This window comes from Haliotis rufescens, unplaced genomic scaffold, assembly GCF_023055435.1.
Source record: "Haliotis rufescens isolate VD_foot unplaced genomic scaffold, xgHalRufe1.0.p SCAF_19, whole genome shotgun sequence".
NCBI lineage: Eukaryota > Metazoa > Mollusca > Gastropoda > Lepetellida > Haliotidae > Haliotis > Haliotis rufescens.
In genome coordinates, this window is record NW_025963879.1 from 14,802,260 (window position 1) to 14,814,618 (window position 12,359).

The following is a 12,359-nucleotide window of genomic DNA, read 5'->3' on the forward strand; positions in this document are numbered from 1 at the left end:
AATGCGACAAAACCCAGTTGCAGTTTTGTATCTCCTCAGTACATTTCCCCACTATCCATGTACCATAAACTCATGATTCAACTTCAATGGATTTTTCTAGATTCTTATTGATGAATTTCCTTTCGTTGGGAAGTTGCTGTCTAATGCAATGGGTTTGTAAGACCCTAGCCGAGACTCAATAAATGTCATAAGTTCTACGTGGCGTACGCATTCGTACAATTTCTCTCTCACAACTAGAACGTAGACCGTTCTTACATCGCAAGAGTCACGTTGCCATTTGCTAACTGATCCAGACACGATGTGAAACTCTCTGAAAGAAAAAAATTCTTCACAAGAGAATAAGAGCAATAAGAAAGGCTTATGTTGTTATGGCTCAGTGCAGTCTCTAAGCTAGAAGAGAACAATGTTGTTTCTCGCAGTGTATGTATCATATACTGATGTGAAGTGAGTGCTGAAACATACACCCCAAATATATATGACGTGGCCAAAAAACAAGGTTTTTCTGACCTTTTGTGACTTACTGTTCTCTGTAATCTTGTTGGGAAAAGTCGCTTTGTTGAATTTTATAGATATCATATGTGTATATATTTTCAATATGTAAGAGTAAGTTCTCCCTTCTTGAGCTGCTCATGCCAGCGATCACGCGTTCAAGAAAGTTGCATATCACAAGATAGCTGATATATCTGCTGTTGTGCTGTTACAGAAATGAAACTATGAATGGTATCAGCTGTGATAATAATGCGTCTGTTCCATTTTCAATATTGTGCGTCCGGCTAGTGTGGAAATTGAGCCCTGTTTCGGAGAAGTACACCACCATCCTATATCACTCAGGGGTCAGTTTAGGATTAGAATAGTAGTTATTGTGGATATGCAAGAACGTCCCCATGAACGCACGCACACAAACTTGCTCCTTGATCAGTACAATAATTTCCTGTCTAGGTTTCAATGTTTCAGTGTGTGCTCAACTGCCCACATTCAACAGTGAGTGGGGGAAAGATGGCCACCCACTTCCCCAGACCCAAGCCGGACTGAACCACCCCTTCGTCTCCTGTCATCAACATTGCAGCACATGGCAAGGTTGGGTCAGCAATTTCGTGGGGAAGTGTTGAAGAGGTCCAAGGAGTACATCTAGCACAAGTAATCCAAAACCCACGATGTTATGACGTATAAGGATCTAGTAGTGAATGATTACCCTAGTGTGTATACACAAGAACAATGTTTGAAACGAGGCCCTAATACCCACCGCTAGAATACTGAAAATAGACCTGTGACACTGTGGTGTAGCAAAGATCCCCCTTAAAATATCTTCATAGGAGATGCCATGGTGCGGTTCTGAGTAATGACTTGTAGCATATGATTTAGTCCGTTTTATTTCAAAATATTAAAATTAAAAATGAAACGAATCCAGCATATTAGTATAAAGTTATTTTGAGATGTAAAGAAATAGACATGTTACCCATGTGTTTCTAAAATATCGGTACTGTTGCCTAATATAGGCTTCGATGGATATGATGTTTAGCAAAAGTATATTAATCATTCATTATTGATGGTACCGCAGATGGAAGAATCATCCACGTGGATTAAAGTATCATCTTCGTCGATGAAAATATGATCTACGTAGATGATTAAATACCTTTTAGACTGTGGCACTAATACGCTTCCATACTAATGTAATATATGATGCTAATTTGAATATATTTGAATGTAAACTCTATAACATTGTCCTGTCGTTTATATATTTCTCATGCCCACATTTACAGGCATTGTCTTTTTCGTTGTCTGAAGTAGAGGTATAATAGGATTGTCTCCGAAATTGGTAAGCCCATCTGTATATTGTCTTGTGTTATTGCGATTTTGTTGATGAAAATAAATAAATATAATAAATACATAATTATAAAGATGATGTATTGTCTGAATGTGGTCAGAAATGTAGACTTCAATCCATTATGCAAATACATGAACCTGTAAAAGCGTTAAAGTTTAACAATGCAGTCACCAATATATGAGCTATGCTACGGCAACCTGTAAATTATTATGTCTTGGCCAGGTAAGCCACGACTGTTTGAATGTCACCTGTCAATGAAATCCACTGATATGTTCTGCTCACAATAGTTTGTAATTAATGGCCGCTTAGAACAACGTGAAAACATCACCACCAGCATTTCTTCGGAAATGATATATCATGTATATGTGTTCAGTATTTCTAATAACCCAGTTGTGATCCCTTCAATGTGGAATATTCTTCTAAAGTAGTTTCTACACAGTCACAAAGGTGAAGACCTTAATACCCTCGGATAAGACATATACTTTACCACGCCCATCATCACTAATCCCGCGGGGACACTTTAAATCAGTCTTAATGTTTCCAACAAACTGTCCTGACTCCGTCAGATGGACCACTCTGTCAAGAGAGATGTCTGTAACCAGAATGTCACCTGTGGTGGTACTTGTGATGCCCTGTGGACACTTCAGTGCTGTGTCTCCAGTAGGTCTGAAGGTGAACACCACATCTCCCTCGGGGGTCAGACACACGACACACTGGGAACCCTGGTCAGACACAAGGATGTTTCCTGTCCTCGTGGTACAAAGGTAGTTGGGATGCCGTAAGACATTGTTACCACTGAGGAGTGGACTGATTGACCTCAACACGTTTCCTGTCATATCCAGGATATCAACACAGGGAGGAGAGTTGGCACCTGCTGCTAGTGTCGATGGTGTCAGAGATGTGATACCCATGTACTGTTTCCTGGTTGTGATGGTTGACAGCGGTACCAGGCCCGGGTTGACCCCTATTGTTATAATATGGTTTATATGTGGCACTGTGACAGCCACTTGATTGTGTGTCAACCTCGACAGACCCCACGGCTGATTGTTCAGATTCAGTCTACTGTGACAAGGTTGATTTTTCCTAGTGTAGAAGGACTTCACACAGTTATTGTAATTGTCAGTAGTAACAATTGTATATGTGTCACTCACAACCATTACTGTTACGTCAAAAGGATCATTTATAATCCCGTCCCCTACTACTTTGGTGTTGATGGTGTCACGTAACACAGGCGTAGGCACCAGATCCACGACGTCTTCATATAAGACGTCAATCTCCCCCAGTTGTAGATTGTCTATTACCCTTCTTAGTTCCCTGTTGTCCTGTCTAAATGAGATCAGAGCTATTCTTGCACTCCCCATCAAGCCTGCGTCTCCGACAGCCTCCAATACACCAGCCTCACACCCCGGATACATCTCATACACATCCATGTCACAATCAGATTGCAGAGCATGGTTTATCAGTTCAGTCTGTTGTTGGTTCATCTGTACTGACATTTCACCTGACGTTATATCTGCTTTTAGTTGCCCAATGTGTTTCTCTGACATCTCTTTCAACTCAGCCAGGAGTTTCCTTTCCTTGAGTTTAATCTTGTCGATTACTTTTCTGCCTGCTGATTGAACGTCGGATTCCATTTGTTTATGTCGAGTTGTTTCTTCGTCTACTTTGGATTGCTGTTTTTCAACATGCTTTTTCACTTCATCTTGTTTCAGTGATAACTCTCCCCTGGCCTTCGCTATGACACTTTTCATCGTCTGTATCTCCGACTCTATGGTGACAACCTGGTCACACTTCCTGTGGTAGATAGTGCAGCATGTGTGGCAAACTGCTTTCTTGCAATCTTTACATAGAAATTTTATATGTTCGTCCTTGTGTTCTTTACACATGACCTTTCGCTTTCTCTTCACCTTCACCTCGCTTGACAGATCTGTGACGCAATGATGACGAGTTGCTGGGATGCGATTGTGCACTCTTGCACATTTCTTGCAGAAGGCGTCATCACAGACAGAGCACCAAACATCAGCTGGAGTTGACTCCCCGTCGTCTTTACAGTAAATGCAGGACATTGTATCTGAAAACCATATATCTCCTATTATAACTTTTGTTTGTAAAATGTTTACTTGAGTTACAGTGACACGGCTCATGATCGATCAGTGCTCCTGGTTTCAGAATGAACTGGCTTTCATGTAAATTACAAATACATTGGAACAGAGAAATTGGAGTAGCTCTCATTTTAAATGGCAAAGCTCCGCAACCCATAACTCTTGAGAAAAAGTATGTAAGAAAGAAAACCATATAACATAAAAGGCTAATCATAATTAGCATGAATTGAAATGCCAAGAAATCAGAAAATGCATTATGTTTTAACCGCAAAGTAATTATATCAGAGATGACTACTTCATGTATAATGCATTATGTCGTGCATTATAAGTGCTGCAAGTGAAGAGATATATATTTCTCAAAGTTTGCAAAGGGAATTCGTCAAATTGCGTGAAGACATGTTTATTGAACAAAAGTCCGTTGTCATGTGTCACCTAATGTCAGCAAATAACATGTGACCAATAATCAGTAAGATCTCCGTCAAAATGATCAAAACTGAAACGTAAAAAAATCACGAAAATAAATTCATCGTCCAAAAAACAACTATCAGTAGTCGCGTATTTGATCTACGTTATGCGATCACAGCCTGGCACCGTCGTCTTTTTCTCCCAATAAATATAAGTGTCTGGTTGGTTGCCAAGGGAAGATTGTTCCACTTTTCTGTAAAAGTATTGCCGAGTTCCTCTAGAGGTGCCTGAAGGACAGGGCGTTGTGAGAGGGCAGCTCGTTCCACACGTGTTCGATGGGGTTGAGGTCTGGTGATTGGGCTGGTCACTCAATGCGGACAATGGTCGCCTGCACTCAGTAGGTATCCACGATGATAGCACGATGATGTCGTACATTATCGTCTTTGAGGATGAAGTTCGGTCAGATTGCATCAGCATACCGTCTCAAGTACACATCCAAAATGTCATCCCTGTAGCGCACACACCTGTTATCGTGCTCCCTGAAAGACATTGAGATCGGTTCTTCTAGCACTACTGATGCAACCCCAAATCATGATTGAGCCCCCTCCATAGCGGTGATGTTCAGCCACAATTTCGCCTGAAATCTTTCTCCTTGTCTACGCCACAGTAGGGAACGATGATTTGTAAAGTCTAGACAGTATCTCGATTCATCAGTAATAAGTACTGGAGTCCAGTCCTGGTCTGTCCAGTTGACGTGATCTTCAGCCAAATCCAAAAGTCCCTGCCTGTGATGTCGGGTCAGTGGGATGCGAATGCATGATCTCCGCGAGCGGAAAGTAGAAACGTTAACGCCACTGGCGTTCCGAAGGTAATTTCTGAGTGTGGCGGCAGTCACGAAAAATTGCCGTCTTGCTGCGATCAGGAGAAACCTGTCTTTCCACTGTGTGGTTGGACGCTGTCGGACGCATGTCGCTGGATAACATACCTAAATGCATGGTATCGATTCCATCCCCTGCTGATCACACTTTGGCTTGATGTTGACCCAATTGCATTCAGTTTTTGCAATCCTTAGTAGCAAATGTTGTTGTGTTCTCTGACAATGATGTGCAATGATTCTGTCGCGATACATCAAGATTCGGGTTTTCAAGCACCCTATGACATCGTGCAGATGACTGCGTTCCTTTGTCCGTTCATCATGAAACTGAGGTCCTATAGCGGTTATCCAATCATTGTGTACTGGGATATTTCAATCTTTATTTGTTGGATGAGTTTTTGATATAATCAAACTTTATCCTCAGCAAACTTTGAGAAGCTTTAAGTATACCATCCAAATCACATAACAGCACAAATCAACCGACAAGCAAGACTCTAAATCCGCCGTCGCAGTTCACATTCAGCAAAATACCTGTCACCAGATCCAGTGAATCAGCCCTATCGTCCTTTCCCAAAACACCATCGTAAGCCATCGACATAAAAAAAATCAAACCAACCATCAACAGAGACAGTGGTTACTTTATCCCATAAGCCTACTATTGTCATCTCACACTGTAACAACACACTGCATCAACCATATTATTGTTACAAACCTCCACACAAGGCCTCATACCGATTATCACTTCGCCAACCTTGTTGTTTTTGTTGATCTCCGTATACGTAATTCTTAGCGTGATTATCACGTCCCATTCAGTTTTTGATCACTTGCTTGAAAAAGGTGTACTTGGAACTGTACCAAAGCAGTCGCAATGAAAATATAAAAGAAGTCGAAATCGATAAGTGAACGCTGTCTTCATTAATACTACAGCTTCTAAAATGACACTTGAATATATCATTGCACTGGTTCGTGAGTAAAGATATCTAGATTTGTCACATTTGGCATTCAAGATTTCTACGTACCACTGTTCACTTGCTGTGACAAAGCGCAGTATGTATTCTGTTTGAAAGGTTTACCTTTAGATCCAGGACCAAACAAGTCTAAGAGTTCTTGGATGACAAAGCTTGGTTTGACGTCATCCGCCCACTTCTCTACTGGTCTCTTTGGGTCAGACACGTTTGTCATCTTGCTGCAGAATGGACACTGGAGAGACTTGGCACTGATGGCTTCTGGTCTGGTTTTGGTGTAGTTGGTGACACATTTCCGACAGAAGGTGTGGTAACACACAAGTGTGCAGGGATTGTCAAAGACATCTGTACAGATTGTACATGTCAGGAAGTGCTCTGTCAGCTTCTGGGACGTCGCCATCTTAAGTAATCAAAATAAAATATATTGAATAAAATATTTGCACATACCATATGAAGATGATTGTTTTACCACGCCACTTTATGAGACAAAAAGTAATTTAATGAGAGCATCAAAGTTACTCCATCGAAGTTTGAGACGTTGAGCAGTTCTGTCAGTGATCGCAAAGTGGCCAGATCGAGGAATAGAAAACGTTCTTAAATGGATTAAAACTTGAGCCTGAGTGATTTAGGCGTGCCCTAGTTACACCCGCGTGCATGTGGTAAGCGAGCAAGGTCACCTTTCCTCATGTCGATATCGACTGTAGACTGTAGATTGACTAAGCATATTTAACTTCCTGGTTGAGCGACACAGTTCAAAGTATAACCTCGGTCATCAGGTCTCATGCTAATGTCAATGAAACCATACACTGCTATCACATGTTTGGATCTACTAGTAAATGTAAATATTTAACAATACTGTCATTTATATATATCTGACATTGATGTTGAACAAGTTAATGCAATTTTCTATGATGTTTGTATTTACATACATATGAAGGGGTAACACCATGTCGAACGTAAACGTCACAGACACAAGTTTTCTTTCGAGAAACGAAATTCAACCGGTATTATGAGTCAGACACATGCCCACATACATGCGATTTAAAACGTTGCTAATGAATTGTAGATGAGCACTGTGTCAGACTTGTCCTTTGTTTGTGGCGGCAAGAGTGATCATACTACCTACCTGTGTGGTCGGGTAACTGTTGAGCAAAGGGACGTAATGTCGCGACAAACCGCGTCAAATATTATCTCGGTTTTCGATCACCAGTTGTTCGTCTTGGGAGAGCTTGCTCAACCCCCCCCCCCCCTACCCCTTATATTTGCTAATATGAAGGAGCATGTTTATGACAGTTTTATTGGCCATAGGAATAACGATCGATGGACCCAAAGATCTTGCAACTCCTGATTGTACTTTATTTGTCAAACATACACATTACACAGCTCTATCCCCGCCCGAAAGGTGCTATTTTCAAGATTGGAACGAAGTGATACTTAATACGACTCCTAAAACTTGAACGACTCCCTCAACGACAAATATAATGACCATTACGCCGACTCCGGGTACTTCATTTCCTTCATAGAAGATTATCAAATCCGGGGTAGGATCAGCATTGAATATACCTTTTAGTATTTGCCGCAATTAGAAGAAGCTATAATGACATTTTACAAAGATGGCAGAGAATTGATGCTTGTTTCAATTTTAAACAGTAATCATTCTTTGGAATTCCAATATTTACATAATGTAAATCAATAGGCCACCCCTCGGTTGATTTATTGCATTTGGTGTCCAAAGTCATACCGACGTCCCAATGTAGGCGAGCTGTGTTGAGCGCACGGAAATTGTAGAGTAGTGAATAGGGCCCGCACTACAGCCCCGATGCTGTCATGTTTGATTGTACAATGAGGGGGCACGGGTGGCCCATTCGTTGGCCAGTTGCGTCTCTTGGGCACGCCAGAAACCTATGATTGTGGGTTCGAATCCCTGCTCGCCACGATTATGTTTCTAGGTTTGTCAGCACCATACTCGTGCTCGTGGGTTTCATCGAAGTGGTAAACGTCTGAGACCTGCATCACTTCGGGCTTTCCTCCCACATTAAGCTGACACGCCGTGATTTAACTGGAATACTGTTTAAAGCGGCGTTAAACCCAACTCACTCACTCATTGTACTCATTGTATGATTTTTGTCTGTTTATATGCTTCAGCATGCGGCCCGAAGCGCTCCACAGTGCAGTTCTGTTCTTATCATATGCGTGTGTTCGCAGCTACTCTAGTGCACCATAACACTGATGTGCCTTCATTAATATACAAACATGGTCGCATTGACACTCTTGGCTACGGTATACAGTTCTAAATAATATTGGATGTTTGGATATAGCGTTTCGACCAGTAGATTATTGAAGGGACAAAGCGAAATTACTTTCGAAGGCAGAGATCATGTGCAATGCAACAAACCCTAATTAAGAAAACGGTATTCTTTGAGTTCATTTCACAATTGTTAATTAGTTTCTTAGCCCCCCTGTTTCACCTGTGCATCCACAGTTACGAAATGTCCTTTTGGCTCTTTTGAGACCTTAGGGGTGGTCGGGTAGCCTAGTGGTTAGAGCGCTTGCTCGTCACGCCGAAGACCCGGGTTCGATTCCCTACATGGGTACAACGTGTGCAGCCCATTTCTGGTGTACCCCGCCGTGATATTGCTAAAAACGGCGTAAAGCCATACTCAATCAGTGTTCATTGCTTCCCACAGTGTAGGTAGCATATATGAGTATGTAGTAAGGATACGCCTAAAATAAAAATGGCGTGGGAAAGACAAGGCTATACCTTACCCGGGATCAGTTACACTTCTCCGAGATCTTATTGTGAAACGTCCGTGGTTGAGTCACATCCGGGATTCGAACCCGTGTTTTTGTCAATCCAGCAGATTTCTTTGGTTTGTCTTTTTCTTCTACTTGCAGGAATGGTGTTTATTGGGCTCATATTGATGCGGGTCTCCTCATTTGATGCCCTATATATATGTGGGAGTTTGGCCGAGTGGAATAGTCGTCGATGATGGTGCCCCTCGCTATTATTCCTCTCATGCCATTGGTCTGGTAGGCTGGACGCTTGGCAGCTATCGGTCCGCTAACCACCAGGAGGTTATTTGTAGGCTTGAGGTTGCCATTGGGTGCCTCCCCTCCTGAGGTGAGGTGAGGTGAGGTGAAATGGGGTTTAACGTCGCGTCCAAGATTATTGCACTTATATAGCGACGTGCATGCACGTGTGTGTGTGTGTGTTTGTGTGTGTGTGGCTGCTTGTAATAGTCCGGACTGATGCCGATTTATAGTGCTAGCCCACTGAGATACCATGCCGCAGTTTAACATGAATACCCCACTCAGACACAGTATAGTGACTCCGAGCCGACCAGTCCTTATTTAAGCCCCTTAATTCCGAGCGCCAGACAGGGTAACAACAAGTACTATCTTTTAACGTCTTTTGGTATGACGCGGCCGGGGATCGAACCCCGGACCTTCCGTTCTCCGGGCGGACGCTCTACCACTAGACCACGGAGGCGGTCCTCCCCTCCTGAGCGGGGTACTTCATTTGCCGTGGGGGTTCGGGTCCAAATAATTATATTTTGTATTCACAATCAGCAATAAACTGTGCCCAGATGTCTTCCACCAATTCAATAATTTGTATTTATTTCATCCATGTAGGCTTTCTTGGGTTGGTTAAACTTGTTATATGTTGGTAACAATAAATACAAATGATGCTAATATGTTGACCACATACTCTACAGATGTTCGTTCAAAACATCATCACAGATGAAATCAATTTAACATTGGCGAAGCATCAAGACAAATAAATATATTGTTGACCAGGCCTCAGGTTGATTTGTACTGTTACAAATACATACCCAGCAAAGACTCCATATCAGAAAGCATTGCTTTCATTTCAGGATAATAAATGTACAAGCATTTTCACACATCCCGTAAAGATGTTTTTTAGATGAAGGTTGTTTTAGTTATTTACATGACAACTGCTCCTTATGTGTGACCAGTGTGAATGAGATTTGACTGATGGAAGCCCGAACACAAGATGCATAAAGGAATTGAAAATAAATTGAAACAAAATACAGAACACATTAACTCAATTTTACTTGTCGTTTCTAATTATTCTGTGAATTATCATTGAATTCGGTTGTGCATCATAGGTGAAACATGTGAGGAAATATATAAAAATGCCCCCCCGAAGAAAAATAAATATACTAATGTAATATATGATGGTGGTTTGAATACCTTTGAATTATTAAATCTGTACAATGCGTTGAAGTATATATATGCCCACATTTACATCGGACATTGTTTTTCACCAGTTGTCTTGAGCAGGTGTATAAGAGGATCGTCTCAGAAATTGGAAAACCTGTCTTTGCAGCAATAGGCTTGTGCGCTTCTGTCTTGCCCACCTCTTTCCCATACGCAATTTGTCTGGGATATGATGCATGTATGCTTTTTAACAAATGTACGCGAATCACAAAATAACGTATGAAGAATTTAATTGCACAAATTATATCTTCATAACTTCTAAGACAACATCATGTTTTCAGTTTACAATTCTATGGGATGAACATTGCATGTATTTTCGCGAAATCACGTATTACCTGGCATGCTGTCAGATCGTGGTCACTCATCATGGGTGGGTAAGTAGGCTGAGGTGCTGCAATTTGGATTGCAAAGTAGTGCAGAGATCTGCTGTTCGTGGGTTCTAATCCGTGTTTGATCTCGATAATTGACAATTCCATGGGATATATAATTGCGTGTATTTTCGTGAATTTAAGTATTTACTGGTATAGTGTGTTATATGGCTGTGTAATTTATTGTTAAATAATGTTTAATTTTATTACATTGTTTCTTTTGAGATTCAGTAGAAGCTCATAGCGATGTGCTTTGACAATGGTTCGTTGTCAGGAATGTAGTACCATATTATATGTAAGCAGTGGTGTGGAAGTTACTATATTTAGAAACGTTTTAAGTCAAGTGTAATCTGGAATGCCCTAGTTCAACCAGACTGGCCCAGTACTATGTAGAAAGTTCTGGAAGGTGGTAAGACTATATAATGGGACGACAGCGTGCCTCTCTCTTCTACCATCACATCTCACAAGACACCAAGTTTAGCAATATTCCAGCAATATAACGGCTTCACACATTGTACCCATGTCGGGAATAGAACCTGGGTCTTCGGCGTGACAAGCGAAGGCTTTAACCACTAGGCTACCCGATCACCCGCATGGCACTAAGACCAGCGGATGTGTGCAGATAATTGGATTTGGATACCCAGCCTAGGCCTATTTAGGAAGCTTGATCACTGTTGCTGCATGGTGAATATTATTAATTTTGTCATTATTGTTATAATCACTGCTAATGCATTTGATATTGCCATTGAATTTGGTACTGTCCTTCTATTGTGTACTGCCATTGTAATTGTTCTGCAGTAATTTGTAATGATTTGTAAACCTAGTTAATTCTATAATACAATTGTTAATAGTATACCATTTCTTTGTTGTTTGTTGGTTTCACGCCGAATTATTTTGCTCACAGATTTCCGGGTTACTTTATTGTTTCAATATGGAAATCTATTCATAACAACTGTCAACTGTTGGCTGAGGTCCTGCAATTTGGATTGCATACTAGTGCAGAGATCTGCTATTCGTGGGTTCGAATCCGTATATAATCCAGATAATGATGCTTGATTCATCAGCTCTGTGGACATTGTCAGGTGTTTTACCAAAACGGTAAACGTTTAGATTCCGCGTCTCTTGGGGTTTTCAACCCACATTAAGCCGTAATATAACTGAAACAATATTCCACAATACGCTAAACCAAACTCACTCCAATCTCATTAAAATCAGATCTTGTTTCTCGCTACGGCTTAACAAGATCTGAGGACATCTCATTACGCGTCACGACAGAACGACTTTTCGCGAATTTTGACCGACCAATGAAATGACTAACAAGAAGTCGACATTAGCCAATCAGAAAGCAGCTCGAGGTTTACGACACTAGTTTCAAACAGACGACTTTCATTTCAGACTACGTTTGAAAAATATGTTGACAAAGTTATTGATTAAAAATGTGAAAACTGAACAAAATAACATTCACTATGTCTAGAGTATGGTCGAGGTTGTATGGCAGCACTTCCCAAGTGCTATGACACGCCTCTTCCGTTCAAATGTTTATCCCATTGAAGCGAGAGATAGACGGTGATTTTGTCA

General features: G+C 41.2%; 1 protein-coding gene across 3 annotated transcripts in view; it reads right to left on the reverse strand.

Annotated features, from left to right (window-relative positions):
- Positions 1-1,367: 1,367 nt before the first annotated feature.
- The window catches only part of LOC124148268 (tripartite motif-containing protein 42-like), a 30,746-nt gene continuing 19,754 nt past the window's right edge, over positions 1,368-12,359 (reverse strand). For 2 of the 3 annotated variants that reach the window (XM_048398921.1, XM_048398920.1), the window contains exons 3-4: positions 6,280-6,571; positions 1,368-3,896 (exon numbers count right to left, since the gene is read on the reverse strand). In XM_048398921.1, the coding sequence (XP_048254878.1) occupies positions 2,257-3,896; positions 6,280-6,571 (1,932 nt within the window). In that variant the 3' untranslated portion in view covers positions 1,368-2,256. Of the gene's footprint in view, positions 3,897-6,279; positions 6,572-7,297; positions 7,367-12,359 lie in introns of those variants that run through there. The other variant, XM_046519271.2, reaches the window with a different exon arrangement.